The sequence below is a fragment of the Sceloporus occidentalis genome, unplaced genomic scaffold, assembly GCF_023333645.1.
Source record: "Sceloporus occidentalis isolate IW3139 unplaced genomic scaffold, rSceOcc1.0.p SCAF_17, whole genome shotgun sequence".
Taxonomy (NCBI): Eukaryota; Metazoa; Chordata; class Lepidosauria; order Squamata; family Phrynosomatidae; genus Sceloporus; species Sceloporus occidentalis.
In genome coordinates this window covers 13336298-13362608 of record NW_028316997.1, presented here as the reverse complement: position 1 = coordinate 13362608, position 26311 = coordinate 13336298, and the positions used below count along the sequence as shown (strand labels likewise).

Sequence of the window (26311 nt, the reverse complement as noted above, 5' to 3'; positions counted from 1 at the left end):
TGGACTGTGATTTTATTTACTTCTGAACAAAAGAAATTCTCTAAAAGAAAATCAATAAAAGCCCTCTCTGGCACATACCTGGGTGGCCCAGACTGACCAACTCTTAACTATCCACCAGCTTATTCCTGCCAGACAACACACACATAGGCCCAGATACCAAGATGGGCGTTTGGCCCTCTAAGGAGCACATTGTTTCTGTTGTCCATTTGCACTGCAGTACAATCTTACATTTGCTACTAAAGTATTAACATACCTTTTGGTTCACTTGTGTCATTTGTGAAAATGTAGAAATTGTGTTTTTCCAAAGAATATATAATTTCTTTATAAATATACACAAATTATAGTTATGAATTAGAATAATCATGCAGGAGTGGCGTATAAACAGATCTCGAGACCGTACAAACAAGATTCAAATTTTAATCACCAACCTTTTATCAAGAGATTGAAAGAAGATACAGTAAATGATGAAATACCAAGGAGAAAGTACGACATAGTAAGAGCAAACGTTTCGGTATCTCCAGGGAAACTCTGAGCTAGTTGGTATTTACTCTGTAGTGTAAAGGGTTAGTTATTAATATGGCTGTCTTTCTAAAGTTAAATCCCATGGAAGCCAATTATATGCCTACTGAAGTCCCAGAGAGTACAGGGGATTCCGTATAGAATTCTATTTCCCTAGCATGCCAGACCACCCTAACAGAGTCACCTGGTAGGGAAGTGAAGGAAAAGGGTAATCCATCTTTTTTATTTATATATTATTGATTGGTATTGTTGTTGTTATTATTTCACTCATGTCTTTATTTCTAAGTTGCATATCTGTTATAAGCCATTACTGATCAAAACAGCTTTGGCACTTTTGCATTATTCAGAAATGAAAGCCTCCGAACAAAATATCTTAAATTTGGATGGTATCTAGCAGAAAAGCATACGTCTCTAGTGCTTTATTGAGCCACAACATGTTGTTTAGAAACTATGTTCGATGGCAATTTAACCAGATTGATGATTAGAAAAGTTTAATAATAATAAAGTGTTAGACTTGACAGCAATCTCTCTTTCTTTGCTTTTTACATTGTGAACACACTTTTATAGTCTACTAAAAGAATTAAAGCTTGGTGGCTGATTCATGATGAGTTGTTTTGTAATTATGATATGCTAATGTAATATCCATTCTAATTTGACTTTTGTGATTTTTTATTTTTTTTTTTAAGATTCATCTTATTAGTTTAAGATTTTATTGTAAATGAAAGCTCTTCATGTGACTTAATTAAAATGTTGAATTATTCTTAAAATAATGCATGTGTATATGGGTGATGTGTAAAAAAAATAAGTATATTAAAAGCAATTAAATGTTGCTGAACAGCGACTAGTTATAAGGTTGCCGTGAAAACAAACTAGTAATACTTGAAAAAATGGAAACACGTAAGTTAATTTGTAATGTAGGTTAAAACAAGTCAAGCAAATAAAATAACCATATTTTTCATATTCTGTTTGCTGGACAACTTGTCAGTGTCACTGAACAATTTTTTAAAGGTTTGGGCATTCAACATTAATATTTTATTGTGAAGGTGTAGTATTAACTTCAAATTGCCTTTAAATGTTAAGTCTATGTAGGTTAAGTTCTGCTGAAAGAAGCTAATTAATTGGCCATCTACATGGGACAAATTAACAGATTAATACGTAAAAGAACTTTACCGCTACCTTTTGTATACGCTGTGTATAAGTCTGTTAAACTTTTAGTTTGAAACTTTGTGCTGTTGTGGGTTTATTCCACAGATATGTTGGCAAAAATATTGTGGTTTTCATGTGTCCTGAAAAAGGTCTTGTGATAGTACCTTTTCTACATAAAGTAAGAAGGCAGATTCCACTGGGAATGGTTGCATGAACGCTTTTGAATAAAAGTGCCCTAATTGTCGTTGTTCTCCTTAAGGTTTATGGGGTTTTAACACAGAACTTTGAGAACACATGTCTGCTGTGTCATAGTCACTTACACATAATTGGTTATGGAGACCAGAGGATGACCAATATCGGGATGATTGATCAGCGTTCTCAACATTTAAAAACTATGCTATACTGATTGGGATTTGCGTATTCCTGAATCGCCTTTATTAATCTGCTAATCTGTTTCGGAAGAGTAGTACCTATAACATCTAGGTAGTGCAAGGCGTGAGTAATGCGAGAGCCCTTCAGTGGCCGAATCATTCTCCATATCTTTGCTACATATTCTGACTGAGTATGTGTAACATGATGTAAAACAAGCTGTATTCAGCAGAAATGCACCCACTATTCCCCGGTTGAATTTGCTGTATGAGGGACCAAATGCGTCTGATTACTGTAAGGCAGATGGACAAAATAAGCTATCCGCTCAGGCTATATGTTCCCTGTCTAGCAAGTCTCAGCTGCTCAGCAGAAGATGCACAGACATGACAGTATGTACTTTGTGCTACATAAATGCTTTTATATAATTTAGATATTTTAAAAAATACACAGGGTTGCTACTTTAAGTAACCCAATATGAACTGTAAATATATAAGTGTTGTGGCCTTGATATATACGTGTGAAAGCTGCAGCCTTGTTACTCATATTATAATAATTCAACCTTTTGTGTCATTTGTATTTTAAAGCGTCATAGTGAGCTATCAGGTATTCTTGGTGCATTCAACCTCAGAGAGCTGTAATGTTTGTAATAGATCATGTTCTGTGGCAGTTTGATGTCATTTTATCAATAAATTTTCTCTCTAGTCTATTATTTGTTATGAATTGTCCAGTAAAAGCAAGAATGTATGAATCCTCAAAGAACTATTAGGCAAATAAAGGATATTTCACCTGTGATTTATTTTATGTTTTACTCGTTCTAGTCTACAAGATACACACACTGGTCTTCAGTGTGGACAAGTTTAGCTTAATGTGCCTTATTCTATAAAAGGCCATTATCCAGACTGTCCGTCTATCTGTCTGTCTGTCTGTCTGTCTATCTGCAAGAACGAGTCAGTATTTCTTATTGAGTGTTTATTTTCAAATATAATGTTGTTAAGTTTCGGTGTCCTCCTATTGTAATGGTATCATGGAATCTGCTGTTGTGTAAAGGGAACCACGCAGCCAGCTGTGAAATGATTTAATGCATGTAACGTTTGAGCATGTTATGCTGAGGCATCACTCCAGGTTGAAAGTACAGCTTTTAATGTGAATAATCTTTTCTTGTAGGTAGGTTTAACCCCTTCGAGACAAAGGCTGATTTTACTTTTTGTACCCTTTGTGACAATGGCCTTTTTAACATTTCTGCGCTGCTTGTGTTTAGCTGTAATTTTCTTCTTTCCCGTTTACTGAACCCACGCACATTAGATATTGTTTTTTTCAGGACAAGAAGGGCTTTCTTTAGATGACATTGTTTTGATTGTATCATATTATTTACTATTAAAAAAATTATAAAATATGGTGAAAAATTTAGAAAAAAATGACTGTTTCTAACTTTTAGTTGAAAAATCTTTTACTCATCTATAAAAGGTAATGAAAAAAACCTGCTAAATAGATTCTACTATTTGTCCTGAGTTTAGAAATACCCAATGTTTTTATGTTTTTTTGCTTTTTTCTACCCATTATGGGGCAATAAGTACAGGTAGCGTTTTGCTATTTCAAAGCCATTTTTTCCAAATCTGGTAATTCTTCCCCCCATGTGCCATTTCGGGTATCTTTGAACCCGGCCAATGCAATTTACCCCATCAAGTCATATATTTTTGAAAACTAGACAGCCCAGGGTATTCCAAATGCTAGTATTTTAACTCTTTCCATGCACCATATCTACCACCAGTCTTTGTCAAACTTTATGGTAGTCATTTTTTTGCATTTGTTTTGTCATACACATTTTACTTCAGGTATGAATTAAAATGTTCTAGTTTATGTCACTATCACAAAACACCCCAATATGTGTTCAGCAACATCTCCTGAGCGCAGCGATACCCCACATGAATGATTTTGCCTGGCTGTTTGGGGGCAAAAGGGCCACATTTGGGGCATGCGCATTTTTCAATGTTGAACTTTGGCATTTGGGGATCCACTGCCCATGCCCTATTTGGTACATCTTTGAGCCGGGCCATTTCAGTGTGCCCAATAAACCCATATATTTTTGAAAACTAGACACCCCAGGGTATTTCAAATGCTAGTATTTTAACTCTTTCCATGCACCATATCTACCACCAGTCTTTGTCAAACTTTGTGGTAGTCATTTTTTTGCATTTGGTTTTCCACACACATTTTAATTCAGGTATGAATTAAAATGTTCTCGTATATGTCACTATCACAAAACACCCCAATATGTGTTCAGCAACATCTCCTGAGTACAGCGATACCTCACATGAATGATTTTGCCTGGCTGTTTTGGGGCAAAAGGGCCACATTTGGGGCATGCGCATTTTTCAATGTTGAACTTTGGCATTTGGGGATCCACTGCCCATGCCCTATTTGGTACATCTTTGAGCCGGGCCATTTCAGTGTGCCCAACAAAACCATATATTTTTCAAAACTAGACACCACAGGGTATTTTAAATGCTGGTATTTTAACTCTTTGCATGCACATATTTTACCACCAGCATTTTTTCAAAGTTTGCAGTAATATTTTTGTGTGTGTATTTTTCCCCCACACACCTACTTTATGTATGAATTTACAGCTCCTGGTATATGCCGCTGTCACACGACACCCCATAATGTGTTCAGCAACATCTCCTGAGTGCAGTGATACCCCACATGCATGGGTGTGTCATTTTTGGGGGGAACTAAAAGGCCACATTTGGTACGTGTGCATTTTTCTAATTGGAAATTAGATGTGTGGCCATCCTCCCCCCCGTGTTAATTGGGACGTTGTTGAACCTGGCCCATTCAATTTACCCCATCAAATCATACATTTTTTAAAAGTAGACACCCCACGGGCATTTAATATGCCAGTATTTTAACTCTTTCCATGCGAGAATTGTTTTAAGCTAATATGCTAATTTTAGGACTTGCTCACAAAAATATATTTTTTATATATATATATTTTTTATTTTTAAAAAAAAAAAATTTAACATTTTTTTTCAACTTGGAGGTTCCCCTGATAGTGACATCAGTGGGAAATGATTTTTACATTTTACTGTTTTTTTACTATTTTTTTCTAATTATTATTAATTTTATTTTATTTTTTAATTTATTTTTACTAATCACACTGTGATTAGAAAGCTGGGCTCCATTGACTTGCATGGTGAATGCAGTACCTGTATTCAACCTGCAAGTGGAGCCAAAGTTCTCTAGATGGTCTGGACTATCTAGCGAACTTTTAAAATTTGTGGTTCCTGTTACAGGACGGCGGCCATCTTCCTTGATGGCGAAGATTGCCGGCAGCTGCGGCTGTGACCGCTCTCCGGAGCGGTCACAGCCCATCAAAAGGTTAGTGTTTGGTGTCGCTGGATGCCTCCTGATCGAGGCATTCCAGCGACACCATTTAAGTTTAGGAGGCGATCGTCGATCGCCTCCTAAACGCTTTTAAAACGGGCGTCCGCCGCCATACAAAGTATGGCGGATGTTGACGCCCCGTGGAGGGGCCAGAGATGGCCCCTTCGTGCCGATCGCGGCGTTGCTGAATGCCTCGAGGTCGAGGCATTCAGCAACGCTTTTTGGGTGCAGAAAGCGATAGTAGATCGCTTTCTGCACCCGTTTAAAGACGTGCCGGTCCTGGCACGTCAATTGTCGTAAAGCACATGCTTTTCCGTGCCGTGCCAGGACCGGCAATTGTCATTAAGGGGTTAAAGGTTGATAATTCTGTCTTGGAACTTGTAGTGATATTTATTTACTTTTCAGGGAACACCGACAGTAGTTATTTGGTGGCTTTTTTTTTCATTTTGCTGACCTGTACTGTAACCCCTTAACGACCTTTGCCGGTTCAGGACCGTCATGGAAAAACGGTCGCTTAATGACCTTTGACGGTCCTGAACCGTCAAAAAATTAAATAAGCTTAGAAAGTGATCAACGATCACTTTCTTCGCTTAAACGGCGTTACTGTAATGCCTCGATGTCTATAACTAAAGTACAATTTGTGTGAAAAAAAAATTACTATTACAAAGTTTGACAAAGTGTAGTTGTATAACTGTTGCATGGAAAGGGTTAAAATAACAGCATTTGAAATACCCTGGGGTGTCTAGTTTTTAAAAATATATGGTTTGAATGGGTTAAATTGAGTTAACCGGCTTCAAAGATGTTCCAAAGAGGAGATGGAGGCAGACTGACCAGATTTTTAAAAAAATGTTTGGAAATCATAAAACGCTGCTTGTACTTATTGCCCTATAACTTACAAAAAACAGCAAAAAACATAAAAACATTGGGTATTTCTAAACTCAGGACAAGTAGTAGAATCTATTTAGCTAGTTTGGTGAGTAAAAGATTTTTCAAATAAAAGTCATAAAATGTGGGGTTTTTTTCAATTTTTCACCATGTTTTTTTATTTTTTTTATAGTAAATAAGATGATACGATCAAAATAATGGTATCTGAAGAAATCCCATCTTGTCCTGAAAAAAACAATATATAACTTATGTGGGTACACTAAACGGGTGAGGAGAAAATTACAGCTGAAAACAAGCACCACAAAAGTATTAAAACAGCCTCGGTCCCACAGGGTACAAAAAGAAAAAACGAGCCCGGTCCTTAAGGGGTTAAAGTCTATGCAATCCCATTACACTTGTCAGCCATAACATTATAACCACCTAATATTGTGTAGCTCCCCTTTTTGCACCAAAACAGCCCTGACCGGTCCAGGCATGGACTCCACTAGACCTCTGTGCTGTGGTATCTGGCACCAAGACGTTAGCAGCAGATTCTTTAACTCATGCAAATTGCTGACTGTTTCCTTCATGGATGCATCCTGGTGTCGTGTACTGCAAGGTAAGCGACACACGCACCCAGCCATCCACGTGATGTAAAGGGAAACATGGACACCCTGACTGGTCTGCGGCTACTTAGCCCTATACACAACAAACTGTAATGCACTGTGTTTTCTGACACATTTCTATCAGAACCAACATTACATTTTTCATCAATTTGAGCTACAGTAGGTCGTCTGTTGGATTTGACGATACAGGCCAGCCTTCTCCCCCCATGTGCATCAATAAGCTTTGCCGGCCCATGACCCTGTCACCAGTTCACCGCTTTTCCTTTCTTGGACCAATTTTGATAGGTACTGACCACTGCAGACCAGGAACACCCCACAAGAGCTGCCGTTTTGGAGGTGCTCTGAAGTCTGAACCGGTCGTCTTGCCATCACAATTTGGCTTGTTTCTAACACATCAACTTTGATGATGAAATGTTCACTTGCTCCCCAATATATCCCACCCACTGACAAGTGCCATAATAACAACATTATCTGTGTTATTCACTTCACCTGCCAGTGGTCTTAATGTTATGGGTGATCGGTCTATATGATCAATTTCTTTTGCATGCTCTGGTGGATGATTCTGTCAGCTTATGTATTATAAAGAAAAGGCACACCTCTTAATTATTGAATTCAGGTGTTTCAATCAGATCTGTTATCACAGGTGTAAAAAATGGTTCGTTCTTAAGAGCTTAGTGAATACTGTACTGTGATAGGATGCCAATTTTGCGTTAAGTCACTTTGTGAAACTTCATCCCTGCTAGATATTCTATAGTCAGCTGTAAGTGGCATTATTGGAAAGTGGACGCTTTAAGGAACAGCAGCAACTCAGCCACATTAAGTCACAGAGAGGGGTCACGAGTGGTGCGTAAAAGTTGTTAATGTTCTGCTGATTCCATAGCTGAAGAGTTCCATTAATATCTGCACAAAACTATGCATCAGGTGCTTCATGGGATGGGTTTCTATGGCTGAGCAGCTGCATACAAGCCTCACATCACCCAGTACAATGGCAAGCATCAGATCGAGTGGTGTAACATAGTAACATAGTAACATAGTTCATAAGGTTGAAAAAAGACCAAAGTCCATCAAGTTCAACCTATATACATATTGTGTCCCTACTGTGTTGATCCAGAGGAAGGCAAAAAACCCTTATGAAGCAGATGCTAATTGCCCCATACCAGGGGGAAAATTCCTTCCCGACTCCAAATATGGCAATCAGAATAAATCCCTGGATCAACGTTCTGTCCCTATTAATCTAATATCCATAACTTGTAATATTATTGCTTTCAAGAAACACGTCCAGGCTCCTTTTGAACTCTTTTATTGAGTTTACCATCACCACTTCCTCTGGCAGAGAGTTCCATAATCTCACCGCTCTTACTGTAAAGAACCCCCGTCTGTGCTGGTGTAGAAACCTTCTTTCCTCCAGCCGTAGAGGATGTCCCCTTGTTATAGATACAGTCCTGGGTATAAATAGGTCCTGGGAGTGATCTCTGTACTGTCCCCTTATATATTTATACATAGTTATTAAGTCCCCCCTAAGCCGTCTTTTTTCCAAACTAAATAACCCCAATTCTGATAATCTTTCTGGGTACTGTAGTCCTCCCATTCCCCTTATTACTCTGGTTGCCCGTCTTTGAACCCTCTCCAGCTCCACTATATCTTTCTTGTACACTGGTGCCCAGTACTGTACACAGTATTCCATGTGTGGTCTGACTAGTGACTTGTACAGGGGTAGAATTATTTCCTTGTCGTGGGCATCTATGCCCCTTTTGATGCACCCCATGATTTTATTTGCCTTAGCAGCAGCTGCCTGACACTGGTCGCTACAGGTAAATTTACTGTTAACTAAAACTCCTAAGTCCTTTTCCATGTCAGTCGTCCCCAGTGTTTTCCCATTTAATACATATTCCCAGCCTGGATTTTTCTTCCCCATGTGCATAACCTTACATTTATCTGTGTTGAACCTCATCTGCCACATCCCAGCCCAAGCCTCCAACCTATGCAGATCCATTTGTAATCGTGCGCTGTCCTCTATTGTGTTAACCACGTTACAGAGCTTAGTATCGTCTGCAAAGATTGATACTTTACTATGCAATCCCTCTACAAGGTCATTAATAAATATATTAAAAAGAATAGGACCCAAAACTGACCCCTGTGGTACCCCACTAGCAACAGTCACCCACTCAGAGTATGTACCATTAATAACCACCCTCTGTTTCCTATCACTGAGCCAGTTACTTACCCACATACACACATTCTCCCCCAGCCCAAGCATTCTCATTTTATGTACGAGCCTTTTATGTGGCACCGTATCAAATGCTTTGGAAAAATCAAGATATACGACATCCAGCGATTCACCCCGATCCAGTCTTGAGCTCACCTCCTCATAAAAGCTGATCAGGTTAGTTTGACAGGACCGATCCCTTGTAAACCCATGCTGATATGGAGTCATACACTTATTTTCATTGAGATACTCCAAAATAGCATCTCTTAGGAAACCCTCAAACAGTTTACACACAACAGAAGTTAAACTAACAGGCCTATAATTCCCCGGGTCACTTTTTGTCCCCTTTTTGAATATTGGCACAACATTTGCTATGCGCCAGTCCTGGGGAACAGACCCTGTCACTATAGAGTCCTTGAATATTAGAAATAGGGGTCTGTCTATTACATTACTTAACTCCCTTAGAACGCGGGGGTGAATGCCATCTGGACCTGGTGATTTGTCTATTTTGATTTTTTTTAGGCGGCACTGCACTTCTTCCTGGGTTAGACAGGCGACATGTACTGGGGCATTTATCTCATCCTGCTGTATATTACCTGGCATTTCATTTTCCTCTGTGAATACAGCAGAGAAGAATATATTTAATAGATTAGCTTTTTCCTGATCCCCGTCTATAACTTCTCCCTCATTACTTTTTAAGGGGCCAACGCTTTCATTGTTAACCTTTTTACTATTTATATAGTTAAAGAACATTTTGGGGTTTGTTTTACTCTCTTTGGCAATGAGTCTTTCTGTCTCCAATTTTGCTGCTTTTATCTGATTTTTACATTTTTTATTTTTTTCCCGATAGCTTTTTAGTGCTTCCTCACTGCCTTCTTGTTTTAGTAGCTTAAATGCCTTTTTTTTGCCATTTATTGCCCCCTTTACATTTTTATTTATCCACATTGGTTTTCTCTTGTTCCTGACTCTTTTATTCCCATACGGTATGTACCTTTCACAGTGAGAATTTAAGATATTCTTAAAAATCTCCCATTGAGCGTCTGTACTCTTGTTTTTGAGGACATTTTCCCAATTTACAGTGTTAAGGGCTTCTCTTAGTTGATCAAACTTTGCCCTCCTAAAGTGCATAGTTCTTGTGGCTCCTCTAAGAGTTCCCTTATTGAAGGACAAGTTATAATGCATCATATTGTGATCACTATTTCCTAGATGTCCCCTGACCTGCACATTAGTTACTCTGTCAGGTCTGTTGGTTAATATTAAGTCCAGTAGGGCGCCCCCTCTGGTCGGGTCCTGTACCATTTGGGACAGATAATTATCCTTACTTATAGTCAGAAACCAGTTTCCTTTATGAGATTCACAGGTCTCGGTTTCCCAGTTTATGTCGGGATAGTTAAAGTCCCCCATAATAACCACCTCATTGTGATTAGCTGCCTTGTTTATTTGCTTTAATAATTGATCTTCTGCTGCTTCCATTATATTTGGTGGCTTATAGCAAACCCCGATCAGTATTTTATTATTTTTCTTTCCATATATTTCTACCCATAATGACTCCACATTATCATTTCCCTCACATATATTCTCCCGCAGTGTGGCCTTTAGGCTGGACTTTACATAAAGGCAAACTCCTCCCCCTTTTCGTTTTTTCCGATCCTTCCTGAATAGACTATACCCCTGTATGTTAACCGCCCAGTCATAGCTATCATCCAACCATGTCTCTGTTATACCCACTATGTCATAATTTTCTTCAGACATTATTAACTCCAGTTCGTCAGTTTTATTGGTCAGACTTCTGGCATTAGTAAGCATACAATTTAGAGGTGTATGTTTTTTTTCCCTATGAAGCCTATCCCTATTAACTATTCTAACCCCTCCCTCTGCTCCACCCCCAGGTACATTTATAAGCCCCAGCTCTCTATCTACACTATCTTCCCCTTCTATATTGTAGTTTCCCTCCCCCCCTTTCCCTAGTTTAAACACTCCTCCACCCTTCTGACCATCTTCTCCCCAAGCACAGCTGCACCCTCCCCATTGAGGTGCAGCCCGTCCCTACCGTAGAGCCTGTATCCGACAGAGAAGTCGGCCCAGTTCTCCATGAACCCAAACCCCTCCTTCCTACACCAGCTTCTGAGCCACTTGTTTAGCTCCCTAATCTCCCGCTGCCTCTCTGGTGTGGCACGTGGTACAGGTAATATTTCAGAAAATACTACCTTGGAGGTCCTTGCCTTAAGCTTGCTACCTAAGTCCCTGAAATCATTTTTAAGGACACTCCGCCTCCCTCTCACTTTGTCATTGGTGCCAATGTGCACCATGACTGCTGGGTCTTCTCCAGCCCCTCCCAGTAATCTGTCAACCCGATCCGCGATGTGCCGAACTCGAGCGCCAGGCAGACAACACACTGTTCGGCGATCCCGGTCTTTGTGACAGATCGCCCTGTCTGTCCCCCTAATAATTGAGTCCCCCACTACCAGCACCTGTCTGGCCTGCCCTGCGCTCCTCCTTCCCTCCTTACTGGAGCAGACACCCCTCTGGTGGTCAGAGGCAGTGACTTGCTGCAGTACTGCTAACTCTGAACTAACATCCCCCTCATCTGCCAACCGGGCAAACTTGTTGGGGTGTGCTAGATCAGGACTAGCCTCCCTGGCGCTTTTCCCCCTACCCCGCCTTCTAACTGTAACCCAGCTAGCTGCCTGACTGTCCTGTACCTCCATCCCACTATCCTCCCCCACCTCTACCTGCGAGAGAGCTTGCTCAGTGAGCAGCAGACTCCTCTCCAAGTTGTCAATAGATCTCAGTGTTGCCAGTTGCTCCTCTAGACTCAGGATTTGTGCTTCCAAATGAGCAACCCGCACACATCTCGCACAGCAATATGCACCCTCGAAGCGCTGCTCAAGGATTGCATACATTGAGCAAGATGTACACCTGACCGCATTGTCAAACATGGAGGACATCTTGGCAATGGGGATAGCTCCAATAACTGGCAAAAACAGACAGTAAGGCGCAAAATATATATAAATATATTATATGCAATAACAAGGATTTATCCTTTACCCTCCTTCTTGCTTTTTAACTCCTTCTTTGCTTGTAACTCCTCACTTAGAGATGTCACTTAGGAGATTCGCCCCAGCTCAGGATTCGCTTGTGTGTCCAAGCTAAATGCAACTGCAAAAGCCAAGCAGAACTCACAGAGAAGGTTACTTAATTAGCAACACACCTGAAATAGCCCTTACCCTTTTTTTTTTGCTTTTTTCAACAAAACTTTACACTGAACACAACACAAACAAACACAGTGCTCCCCCTTGCAATAGTAATGAATATACTCTCCTTCTTTGCTTGTAACTCCTCACTTAGAGATGTCACTTAGGAGATTCGCCCCAGCTCAGGATTCGCTTGTGTGTCCAAGCTAAATGCAACTGCAAAAGCCACCACTGGACTCTGGAGCAATGGAAGTGCAGTCAGTGGCGTGAGGAATCACGCTTCTCTGTTTGGCAGTCTGATGGGCAAGTCTGGGTTTGGCGAATGCCAGAAGAACGTTACCTGTCTGATTGCATTGTGGCAATTGTAAAGTTTTAGCGCCTCAGCGCTAAGTGACCCCACACTGTGTTTTTACGTGGTCTTCCTCTTCATGGCTGAGTTGCTGCTGTTCCTAAACTGTTTCACTGACTGTGGAATATGTAGCAGGGATGACATTTCACAAAGTGACTTATTGCAAGGGTGCCATCCTATCACAGAACCACACTTTGAGCTCTTCAGAACGACCCATTTTTGTATGACAAATGTTTGTAAATGCAGACTACATAAAATAGACTATATAAAATAGAATTGTATACACCTGTATTAATGGGTCTTATTTCAATAATTAAATAAGAGGTCTGTCCCAATACTTTTGTCTATATAGTGTAGGTATCTGTGTATAACAATGTTTGCCAACTTTCTAGCCATGGCAATTTATCATTGCCTATCGCTACAGTAAGCTGTATAAACATACAATCTATGGTTTGGTGGCCAGGTAGAAAAAGTGTTTTGCATGTCAATGTGTGTTGTTAATGTAAGTCTTTATTACTGAAATAAAATCGGTGATGTAGTCTCCTGTGGGAGAAAAAACTCCTAATATAAGGATGAACATTTCAGTGATTGGTGTTTTAATATGAGCCTCTTACTAGACGATGCAGTATATAATATATTAATTGGTATTGTATATTTCTATAACATTAATCATTAATCTCACTAATTAGGTAAGAACAGATTCTTGAAGAATCTAAGACCGCATAAATATTTGATTTGTAAATGATTTTCACGTTAACAACTCCAAAAAACATACCTAAGATTTGGTGCTGCATTGTTGTATGATATAAAATTTGCATATTATGCAATCTCATATGGGACCTCCTTGAATGAAGTGTTGTTTTACAAGGACTTTTAAGGTCTGATTGGTTTTGCCTTTCCTCTTTGTTGTGTCACACATGGACTGCATGCTTATCTTTGTGTTTAGCATGTACAGATCAGGAGGAGAAGGAGAAAAATAAAGTTTCTCCCCCTTCCCAAAAAAATGAAAAGAGAAAAAAAGCTAAAAATAAATATTAAGAAAATAAAATTTATTGAGAGCCCAGGGATGCCAACATGACATCACTGACATAAGAAATGTATGAGCGTTCCCCAAAGGGATCTCGGGTCGTACTGCATTGAGCACAAAGAAAAAAAAAGGGAAAATTAAAAAATATTTTAATTCCCCTTAGCCCAATATAGTAATATAGGTTAGTATAGTTAATTGGATTGCTGAACAATAATTCAGTCATGGCTGAGCTGTGGCACCTATAGTATAGAAGATTTTTTATCACCAATAATGTTTTTATGTATTTCTGTGATTTTAAAGGAAGGGCCCTGATTCTTCTGAACAAAATGTATAGTTTGTGTGGGGGGTTCACCACATATGGAAAAGGGGGATAATGGTTTTGTTAGAAAAATGCTTATGTTATCATAAATATTATTGCTGACAAAGACAATAGAAAATGTCTAGTCTATGATATATCACGAGTTGCGCCAACATATCTACCAAGAGGCGTAACCTGCTTAAAAAGTAACCAGAATCAGAATGATGCATGCTATTAGAAGCAGATAAGAAGTATAAGAAGTTATATAAACCATGTAATCCAAACATGTAATCGGACAACGCTTCGACTTTTGTGTGTTGTGTGCCTTGTCTCGATTATGCGCATAATCTAAATAAAGAAAAAACTTTTTTTCTGAGGAGAATTCGACCATTAATTCAACCAACAGGTTTACCAAACGTATGGTGAAATTAACAAAAAAAACCCACCTCGTATGGCTGAAGCAGAAGAGTAATTATAGAAAGCCAATTTCAGTATTGACCTGTTACAAGGGTTTCTTTTAAACTTGTAGACAGGAAGCAGCCGTATATGTTTTAATACTGTAGAATGGTGTTAAAACTGTATTAGGAAACAAGCTGAATAGTTTGTAGACTTATTTCTAAGCAGGGATACGAGTGGCAGTAGTGCAAGATTGTTTCTGCTTTACTGAACTTTACTGGATTTCTTATTCTTAAATCTGTCTTGAGCTCCATAGATGGTACTAGACATATATAAGCAATTCTGGTGCAAATTTTAAGTTTTAAAACAAGCGCTAGGCTTTGATATAGTGTGATTTAACACCCCCCCCCAGCACACATTAGAGAATATTGGGAATTGATACATTTATTCTTTACTGAGAATCTTTATTTTTAAAATTTGAAATGCCTATTTGTGCTGTATAAAACTACTGAGCAGTCCTACTGTCGCCAGCTACTGAGATGAGGTATGACTAAAGTAACTGTTGAAATTAATAAAATTGCTATTCAGTTTGAATCCAGCATTAAAATAATAGTGATCATATTGATTAGACAATTGTAACCAGCTTTCCTCCAACAGCATCCATTTTTTACACTTTCATATAACACCAAAAACATAATGGAGAAAAAAATCTTAACATGCACAGTATAGGTATTTTTCCTCTTTACTGTGAAAAGGTAAATCCAGGCAAGCACTAATGTGACTTTATTTAGGTTTGTCACCCAACAAATTTAGCCTACAATGGTTGGTTTAGTCTTATCTTTTGGCTTACCATATTATGTTATTCTTTATGGTAATGCTTTTATAGTGTCTGTTGCTTTTTAATTAACTCATGCATACTGTAAATAAGTAAAACAAGAATAAAAGACTATAGACTTTTTACATTCAGACTTCTACATAAACATGTATTTATTTTAATTCATATATTCAGCTGACACAAGCAAAAATGTAGATTTTTGTATTATCGAGTGCTAATCACAATAAGTAGACTCAGGGCAATAGTTTAAAATCTTTAGTGCCACCAAAAATGTGGCTTGATTATTATTTTTTCTATTGACAGGGCAGAGTTTAGTATTAATAAATATTATACAGTAGATATAATATTGTATATCAAGAGTAACAGGAAGACGAGACTCTTGCTTAATGCCAGCTATATGCCCTGGTCCGCTTTCTTGTAGGTGATTGCCCACTGTCAAGTTGCTTTGAAGATGCTGGCAGATAAAAGAAAACATAAGAAGAAAGAAAAAACATATAAATAAAATCATTCTGTCTTTGATGCTGACCTAGTTTATAGTGTTTCAAAAGCAGTCAGCTGAAAAAGGGATACATGATTCATCAAGAATCTGCTAAAAACAAAACCACAAAAAAACACAAAAAAACAACCTGCTTTTGGCAGTATCTGCTGAGTGCATCTTGTCACCGAGGTGTATGACCATCAGAACATCAAAGGTCAGAACCTAATCCTGATTAATTGTCCATTTTGTCCCATTTTTTATGCATACTGAAGTCTGCTTTGTATGGACTCCAATGTGTCTTTTTATTTTTGTTAAAACAGACTGCGGACTGTAGAAACAGACTTTCATACGCTTTGGACACATGCACAGTTTGGCAATTTCCACAGGTGTGTTTACAGGGGAAGAACTTCTACTTGAACTCTCCTAAGTGAAAACAGCCAAATGTATGGGACCTTATGGCATATAAGTCATTAAAATAAATGAATAATGTATGCAAATGTAATGCCATTTCACAAAAAAGGTAACAAGACTCACTCGGCCCACTACAAACCAACAAGTCTTATGTCAGTAGCTGGCAAATTAATGGAAACCATGCTTAAGGATAGTATTGTTAGATATCTGGATGTGAATGGTTTTGATGATTAGAAACAGCACAGGTGTACTACTGGATGATCCTTTCTAACTTATATATATACTGATATATTGACCCAGTCCAAAAAATAACTATATATTGTATTGTCCTATCTGCATATTAGTAGGGTGTTTAGTTTAACACTCTCCCTTGTAGAAAATAAATTGCAGTCTTTGGATGTGCAAATATTTGAATGGATAAGGCAATGGCTGAGTGACATAAGACACAATGTTGTAGTTAATGGTGTATGTGAAGAGAGTGCAGTGGTGGTATTAAAAGGGCTGATACATGGGATTGAGGAGATCGGATGGGTTCTTGGCTTTATACTGAGAGGCATTAGTAGCAGGAAGAGAGAGGAGGTTCTGACATTTTACAGATCGTTGGTGAGTACTGTGATATTGACATATAAAAGAGAGTTTAAATGAGAGCTACATAAATGGTAAGATGTATAGCAATTACCAGGAAAGTCTAAGGAATCTTAATATGTATAGCTCGGAGGAAAGACGAGAGGGGAGGTGTAATGGAAACATTTTTATAAAAGAGATTTAATGTACGGGAATGTAAGCGGGAAGCTTATTTGAAAGAAAAAAAGAGAAACACAGAACTATGCTTATGCAATGTAAGGAAGTTTTGCTTTACAGAGGTGGTCATAGATAAATGCAACTGCCTCTCATCAGAAGTGGTAAAGGCTAATACATTAAGGGAATTTAAACATATGTGGGATAGGCATACATTTAATATAAGTATTGACATATATATATACGAGGGACGTTTGAAAAGTTTCCGCACTTTTCTGTTTCCGTTGGAAACAGCGATGGCAGGAGGAGGAGTAATTGGCCATGTTTTAGCGTTTCATGTTTCTAGTTCTGTCTGGCGAGCCGGCTGCCCTTGCAGTTTAGTATAAGAGTTTTCACCCTGGGGTGAAGATGGCTGCGAAACTTATAAATTGCACTAAAGAGGAAATACGTTCTGTCATGTGCTTTTTGTGGGCAGAAGGTGTGCCGGGAGCACAAATTCATCTTCACGTGTGCTCAGTATGGTGAGTAAAGTTCTCTCTCATAGAGTCGTCTGTGAGTAGTTTGAAAAGTTTCAAAATGGCCGTACTGGTGTGAGGGATGCGGTTTGTGTGTGCCAGGTGGGTGCCTAAGAAGCTGACAGAGGAGCATGAGCACAAGCGCTTAGACGTCTGTTCCCGGCACATGGCCTGTTATAGTGAAGAAGGTGATGATTTTCTGCTGAAGATAGTCACTGGTGATGAAACCTGGGTTCATCATTACGAGTCCGAAATCAACCGGCAGAGTATGTAGTGGAAGCATCCATCATCTCCCGTAGCAGACAAATTCAAGATGCAAACGTCGGCAAGAAAGTTAATGTTGACCGTCTTCTGGGAAAGAGTTGCTACGATGTTGGGAAAATTGCATCGCAAAGGAATGTGACTATGTACAAAAGTGATGTAATTTGTTTTTGATGTAATTTGCTTTTAAATAGTTTTTTTTTAAAAAAGGTGCGAAACTTTATGAACGTCCCTCGTGTGCTTGTGTGTGTGTATATATATATATTTTAGATTGCGTCTCTCATATAATGCAAATTAAGGGCAAACTTAAATAAAATATCTATCCTGTTGAAATCATAGAGAGTTGAACTATGTGAGCTGTATACTCACTGACTGAAGCAAATACACCTAGCTGTATTCAGTAACAGGCATACATGGGGAACTTGGCTGTAGTTTTCATTTGTCAAATAGACACCCTGGCGGTCATATATACTTTATATCTGTTTTTTTAGTATTTTATTTAATTAACATTTTTTTTGTGCAAATGCAAGAATGGATCATGAGACTCCACTCACTGTTTTCCTATAAATTTCCTGGGGTATGATTTCTGTTTAATGCGCACTAGGTAAAGAGAATCTAGTGTTTTTGCTATAGCAGTTCCTTGATCATGGGTCTTCTGGAACAGGCAGTTACTTACTATACAATATAAAAGTACATTTGTTACGTATCGTACAGATAGTTTGCATGCCCACCAGTGACTGTAAACAGCTATTATCCTTGGAGATTTGATTACGAGTTCATTACAAATTAATTTGCTAGAAGAAGTCCTATTTACATAACCTTATATGATGTAATCTTAAAAAAAAAAATCCAGTAAGTATCAGAAGAACAAATGCAATATTATGTATTGGAACGAAATTACTCTTTAGAATATTAATACTTTTTGTTTCCAAACAAAAAGAAGGTGCATCAAATTTTTTATAACAAACCGGCATATTTATTTATAAATAGAGGTACACAGCAACCTAGAAAAAACATCTGAATACACTCCAAGAAAGTAATTATATTTCCTCTAAATAATCAGATTTAGAACAAAATATTTCAAATGAATAAGTAAACATGCTTTATTATCTGGAATTATTCCCACCATCCACTATTTTTTTAAGAAATAGGGTATTTTTGAATGCTGAAGTTCAAAGTTAACCTGATTATCTGTGTGTGTGCGTGAGTATATGTGTGTGTGTATGTATATATATATATATATATATATATATATATATATATATATATATATATATATATATATATATAAATTTGTGTGTGTATATACACATAAATATGTATATATGTATTAACCTGCATGTTTTTGTTATGAATAACCATGCGTGACCTTTCTTTATTTATTCTGCACAGCTTTCTTCACCTCTCTGCTTCTCTTTGCGTTTCAGCTGAAGAAGAAGAAGTGGAAAATGTTGATGTTTCCAGTCTGCCCGAAGAGGTGCTGCGGAACATTGAAGCTGACAGTTACTGGTGCATGAGCAAGTTGCTTGATGGCATTCAGGTAAATTGATTCACCCTGTCCTCGTGCATTCAGTATAACTGATTTATTTCTTGAATTTCAACTTATGCTCGGGCTTTGGGGAAAAAAAAAGCTTAAGCTGAGAAATGAATACAATAAAAAAAAAGGTCCCATTGAGGAAATCTCTCTACGATTTATTATTAGTGCTGGCTTATGGAATGACAAATGTGTTGACTTAAAAATCTCTATTCTCAGTAACTGCATTTGGGGTTCTGGCCCAGGGACATGGTCCTCTGTCTCTAAGTACTGGTAAACAGTGCAATCAGCTGCATTGTACTGAATTGATTGTTTGCAATTTGGAAGTAATCTGAAGCTATGATTTCAAGTTGTATTACTTGGAGTTTCTCGTGACACTTCAAAATGTAATGTAGCCGTTTCACCACCAAGGATAGCAAAGACGAAAAACAAAATAAGCTTCTTTTTAATATGAAAAAGTTCTTCAAACAATAGCAACAAATATACTGCCCTATGTTAGCGGGCTTGTAAAGTACAAATAGTAGATTCTGCGTTTTTTCAATTATTAGAATATGTGATTGTAAGACATAGTGAAACATGGACAGTAGGTGATCTTTAAATTCCACTCTATACAGTCATCCTTAAAATAAAGATCCCCTGATTTGCTTCCTTTTTTATTATGTTGTTTTTTTACATGTTATTTATATAGCCCCAGCAGATTCTATAGCGCTGTTACAATCTGCGGAATAATATTAAATCATAACAAACCATAACAAACTGACACAAAGAGGGCCCTGCCCCTAAAAGCTAGATTGTAAGCTTGCACTTAAATAGCCTTTACAGGTTCAGGGAATTATCACTTTTGGTGACGTTAATTTTTTTCCGATACTTAAAATAAATTGTTATTTTTGTTACCTATTTTTTCACCTAATAAAAGTAACTTGACATGAAGTACTGTGTCCTTAAGTAAATTTAGAGATACTTATTTCTTAAAATCCTTACTGTTTAGGGAAATTGTGGACATTTTAAGAAAAATCTGCCTTTTGCCACCTTTACTCTTTTCCAAAAATAAAATATCCTGTCATTGGTTACAACAGAAGCAATAAAACACAATTGTTTGAAACATAATTGCTCACCTAACTAGATGTATGCTGAACACAGCTAACTGTTCCCTGTTCATAGAGTCTGATATGGCACGTATATTATAGCTTTTCCCATAATCCTATATGTCATTGATGTCCTATTTTTTATTTTGGCTCACAATTTGTGATCCGTTCTTGACAGTGGCCCAATTACTCGACTCCCTGGAGCAGCTGCCAGGGCCCCTGTATGTGGTACTGTTTAGAAATATACAAATTGTTACGTCCAGTGGCTTGTGATGGTAAACATCTATGTTCGACATTCCTTGGTGATTTTTCCCATAGGCTGCGTTTTGCTATGAACTGAAATAATGTTGTGGCATGTACTTTAATGAGACATAACGTAGCGTTACCCGTTCTCCAGTAAGGAATGCCAAAGCACTGATACAGTTCTTTGTGAAGTGTAGCTATATCAGTACGGAGAAACGTAAACACTTTAAATATTCATAAAATATGTCATATTCATTTTTTATGGATTACGTACACGGTTTACAGTTAGGTGTAGATCAGTGGATTATATACACGTAATAGAAGTGAGATTTGCAATTACTATTCTAGATGAGAGGTGCAGAGGAGAGCAGTGACACGTATATTGGAAATTATAAGAGTATTTTTTAACAGGTCTTAAATGATTCATTTTATATATCTTGCATCATAGAAAACCAGTAAACATGCTAATTTACTATATCAGTGATTTTAGAGTATTTCACTCCATTGCCTGTATTGAAGTATGTATGGATGTAAACACCACTGACACATATTCAGTCTTCACAACTAACTAGTCCAGCTGTTCCTTCGGATTCAATAAATCATTTTTTTATTTTCATTTAAAAAAAACCCCCAAAAACAAGCAATACATACCATGTTTTCCAGCAGCATATGAATGAGCTTACTACGCCTGTGTAAATATTTCTAAATATGTGAGGTACACAATGTCTTAAACATTGATACCTCTCCCGTTTAAAAAAAAAAATGTATGTCAAGTGCAAAGCGGGGGTAATAAACATTGCAAGCCCCCTGATTCCTATAATTACAGGAATAATGAGAGACAGAAGTCCCATAATAAGCCCTTTATTCAGATGTACTTTCGGTATCATCCTGTTCAAGGCCTTTATCTTATTACGTTGTAGAAAATAATAGACAGTCACACATAGAGGAAATGTATTAAGGTGGAGGACTTCATATGTTCTGTGCCAGTCTGATAGGCGCATCTTTGTAAAGCATTCATCAACACCAAAATGAATATTAACATTTTAGTCTCAAAGAAGATCGCCCAATGTAGGCTGTGCTACCTTTAATGGGCTAAAGTTTATAGAGTAAGATTGTAAGTTTGCCAGAGCAGGATCCTCTTCTCCTTGTGTACCTTTATGTCTTTGCACGTGTTAGTCTTGTTGTTAAATTGTATATTGACAATATTAATGTTATTCATTTTCATTCTCTGTTGTAATAGCCAGATGGTTTCATCTTGAAGATGCTCAGGCTGTAACTTTACATAGTTTTCTGTTGGTCCAATAAAAAAGTAAGACTCGATTTTAATTTAGGATAAATGTGGCAGTATTTGTTTTTCTTAACTGTTGGACCGGTGCTACAAAATCTGCTGACTTTCTATGAATTCATATAAGGACCTCAAATAAGCCTATTTAGACGAAGAAGGCTTGTTTACATGTTACTGTGTAAACATTGGTTCACTGAAAGGTAACATTAATGTCTTTGCGTACATACGCTTATATCTGATCAGATGCATCATTTACCAGCTTTAACATGTGCAGTAAATATATGCATTTAAAGCACTCTTTAATGATGCATCATTTATCTCGGGATCCCTGATAATCCAGAGATCTCAGATCATTTTTTACCTGCAAGCTTCTGTTCATGTGTGTGTTTTCTTAGGTTTCCCTTGCATTAGATCACATTAACTGGATTTTTGAACTTTTTTTGCTTTAAGCAACGCAAGCCGAATTTAAAAAATAAATGCTTGTCCTCTAAAACATTCATGTTATTCAGTTTAATGAAAGGCTTCGCCCTGAATTTGAAGTTCACATATGTCTTTGACGCTTACTCCAATCTTTAAAGCATCACACAAAATGATTAAACTGTAGACATCAAGAATCTATGTGTAAAGTGTGTTTGCACATAAAAGTGTGCAGTTGCTTTACATAGATTGCCCTAAAGCTATTGTCAGTTCCAATAAGTGGCTTCTTTTAAACAAGTAACTTATTCTGTCTGGCTTGCAACCTGCTACCAGTGTCACACTGCGCAGGAAGAAATATCCGCTTGGAGTAATGTAGCGTGCCAAATAGATTTGCCATTAAATGTATGAGCATTTTTGGTGGATTTGTACTGTTTATCCATGGTGTTTATTGTCCAGGTGTTGAACTGACTTCAAAAGACCAGAATTCTCTTTCTTTCCCGTTGTTTGTGTAGCCGCAATTAATATATAAATCTAGTAATGTGCTGTGTGTTTTTCATTGTTTGTTGGTTAGAAGAATTCCTGGCGGCTTGACAAATAGGTAGCCCTTCCCAGCTGATAGGACCGGAAAACTGAAATAAAACCACTTGCTCATCTAGCCAGTCGGTCCCTTTTTTGTTTTTAGTCTTCCTGGGCTGCTTTAGATCTCACAAGATTCATGTTTCTGGCATCTCCTGTGGCATCTTTGTTTTTTGCCCTCTTTCTCCTGCAACTGGTTGGTTTCAGCTTTCTCTAATGCCTATGACTCACAAGGTGTTCTGGTTCCCCCAGGATTGAGAGCTAATTCTACCTTCTGTGCACTGATTTAATTTGTAAGTTAGCTAGACGGTCCTTTATGTCCATCTTTTTCAAGGACTATAAACTTGATGTTCATGCAGCTTCTGAAGCTCTATTTGGGTGGCATGTTTTCAAGGCAAGTGCTTTGATACAGTATGTTTAACCCCTTAATGACAATTGCCGGTCCTGGCACGGCACGGAAAAGCATGTGCTTTACGACAATTGACGTGCCAGGACCGGCACGTCTTTAAACGGGTGCAGAAAGCGATCTACTATCGCTTTCTGCACCCAAAAAGCGTTGCTGAATGCCTCGACCTCGAGGCATTCAGCAACGCCGCGATCGGCACGAAGGGGCCATCTCTGGCCCCTCCACGGGGCGTCAACATCCGCCATACTTTGTATGGCGGCGGACGCCCGTTTTAAAAGCGTTTAGGAGGCGATCGACGATCGCCTCCTAAACTTAAATGGTGTCGCTGGAATGCCTCGATCAGGAGGCATCCAGCGACACCAAACACTAACCTTTTGATGGGCTGTGACCGCTCCGGAGAGCGGTCACAGCCGCAGCTGCCGGCAATCTTCGCCATCAAGGAAGATGGCCGCCGTCCTGTAACAGGAACCACAAATTTTAAAAGTTCGCTAGATAGTCCAGACCATCTAGAGAACTTTGGCTCCACTTGCAGGTTGAATACAGGTACTGCATTCACCATGCAAGTCAATGGAGCCCAGCTTTCTAATCACAGTGTGATTAGTAAAAATAAATTAAAAAATAAAATAAAATTAATAATAATTAGAAAAAAATAGTAAAAAAACTGTAAAATGTAAAAATCATTTCCCACTGATGTCACTATCAGGGGAACCTCCAAGTTGAAAAAAAATGTTACATTTTTTAAAAAAAAAAATAAAAAAAAAATATATATATATAAAAAATATATTTTTGTGAGCAAGTCCTAAAATTAGCATATTAGCTTAAAACAATTCTCGCATGGAAAGAGTTAAAATACTGGCATATTAAATGCCCGTGGGGTGTCTACTTTTAAAAAATGTATGATTTGATGGGGTAAATTGAATGGGCCAGGTTCAACAACGTCCCAATTAACACGGGGGGAAGGATGGCCACACATCTAATTTCCAATTAGAAAAATGCACACGTACCAAATGTGGCCTTTTAGTTCCCCCAAAAAATGACACACCCATGCATGTGGGGTATCACTGCACTCAGGAGATGTTGCTGAACACATTATGGGGTGTCGTGTGACAGCGGCATATACCAGGAGCTGTAAATTCATACATAAAGTAGGTGTGTGTGGGAAAAATACACACACAAAAATATTACTGCAAACTTTGAAAAAATGCTGGTGGTAAAATATGTGCATGCAAAGAGTTAAAATACCAGCATTTGAAATACCCTGTGGTGTCTAGTTTTGAAAAATATATGGTTTTGTTGGGCACACTGAAATGGCCTGGCTCAAAGATGTACCAAATAGGGCATGGGCAGTGGATCCCAAATGCCAAAGTTCAACATTGAAAAAAGCGCATGCCCCAAATGTGGCCCTTTTGCCCCAAAACAGCCAGGCAAAATCATTCATGTGAGGTATCGCTGTACTCAGGAGATGTTGCTGAACACATATTGGGGTGTTTTGTGATAGTGACATATACGAGAACATTTTAATTCATACCTGAATTAAAATGTGTGTGGAAAACCAAATGCAAAAAAATGACTACCACAAAGTTTGACAAAGACTGGTGGTAGATATGGTGCATGGAAAGAGTTAAAATACTAGCATTTGAAATACCCTGGGGTGTCTAGTTTTCAAAAATATATGGGTTTATTGGGCACACTGAAATGGCCCGGCTCAAAGATGTACCAAATAGGGCATGGGCAGTGGATCCCCAAATGCCAAAGTTCAACATTGAAAAATGCGCATGCCCCAAATGTGGCCCTTTTGCCCCCAAACAGCCAGGCAAAATCATTCATGTGGGGTATCGCTGCGCTCAGGAGATGTTGCTGAACACATATTGGGGTGTTTTGTGATAGTGACATAAACTAGAACATTTTAATTCATACCTGAAGTAAAATGTGTATGACAAAACAAATGCAAAAAAATGACTACCATAAAGTTTGACAAAGACTGGTGGTAGATATGGTGCATGGAAAGAGTTAAAATACTAGCATTTGGAATACCCTGGGCTGTCTAGTTTTCAAAAATATATGACTTGATGGGGTAAATTGCATTGGCCGGGTTCAAAGATACCCGAAATGGCACATGGGGGGAAGAATTACCAGATTTGGAAAAAATGGCTTTGAAATAGCAAAACGCTACCTGTACTTATTGCCCCATAATGGGTAGAAAAAAGCAAAAAAACATAAAAACATTGGGTATTTCTAAACTCAGGACAAATAGTAGAATCTATTTAGCAGGTTTTTTCATTACCTTTTATAGATGAGTAAAAGATGTTTCAACTGAAAGTTAGAAACAGTCATTTTTTTCTAAATGTTTCACCATATTTTATAATTTTTTTAATAGTAAATAATATGATACAATCAAAACAATGTCATCTAAAGAAAGCCCTTCTTGTCCTGAAAAAAACAATATCTAATGTGTGTGGGTTCAGTAAACGGGAAAGAAGAAAATTACAGCTAAACACAAGCAGCGCAGAAATGTTAAAAAGGCCATTGTCACAAAGGGTACAAAAAGTAAAATCAGCCTTTGTCTCGAAGGGGTTAAAGTACCCTTTTAGGAGAAGCTACCAGCAAGTTTGGTGTTGTAGCCATCAACATTGTCAAGACTGATGTGTTACCTTTTGACAACTTCAGGGGAGTGTAAGATTACCGTATTTGCTCGATTATAAGACGAGGTTTTTTTCAGAGCAAATGCTCTGAAAAATACCCCTCGTCTTATAATCGAGGTCGTCTAATCAGAGAAGTTGCTTGCACAGCCGGGCCCCTGCAGAAGTCCTCGAGTGAGAGATCTGCAGTTCAGGTAAGGGGGTGGGGGAGGGTTTTTGAGCAAGTATGCGTGATTAATGGAATGAATGAGTATTTAAATGTTTGTGAATGAGTGTGTGATAGCATGGATGTGTAAGGGTGGTGGTGAAGGTAGTAGCATGGCATAGGGAGGCTGTACTCATACTCCTATCATCCCCAGGTTCCAGCATGTACTGGCTGCCTTGGCTTGATAGGAGTGTGATTGCTGTTAGCAGTTATGTGTATATTATTATTATTATTATTATCCTTTATTTATATAGCGCCAACAGTTTACGCAGCGCTTAATACAATACATAAATTCAAGGGATATGACA

At 38.2% G+C, this 26311-nt stretch overlaps 1 protein-coding gene across 1 annotated transcript in view; it reads left to right on the top strand.

The window, feature by feature from the left end:
* LOC149302862 (TBC1 domain family member 22A-like) overlaps positions 1-26311 on the top strand; it is a 246137-nt gene that overhangs the window by 84143 nt on the left and 135683 nt on the right. The window contains exon 8 of the mRNA XM_089482103.1: positions 19047-19153. Within this exon, the coding sequence (XP_089338229.1) occupies positions 19047-19153 (107 nt within the window). The remainder of the gene's footprint in view (positions 1-19046; positions 19154-26311) is intronic.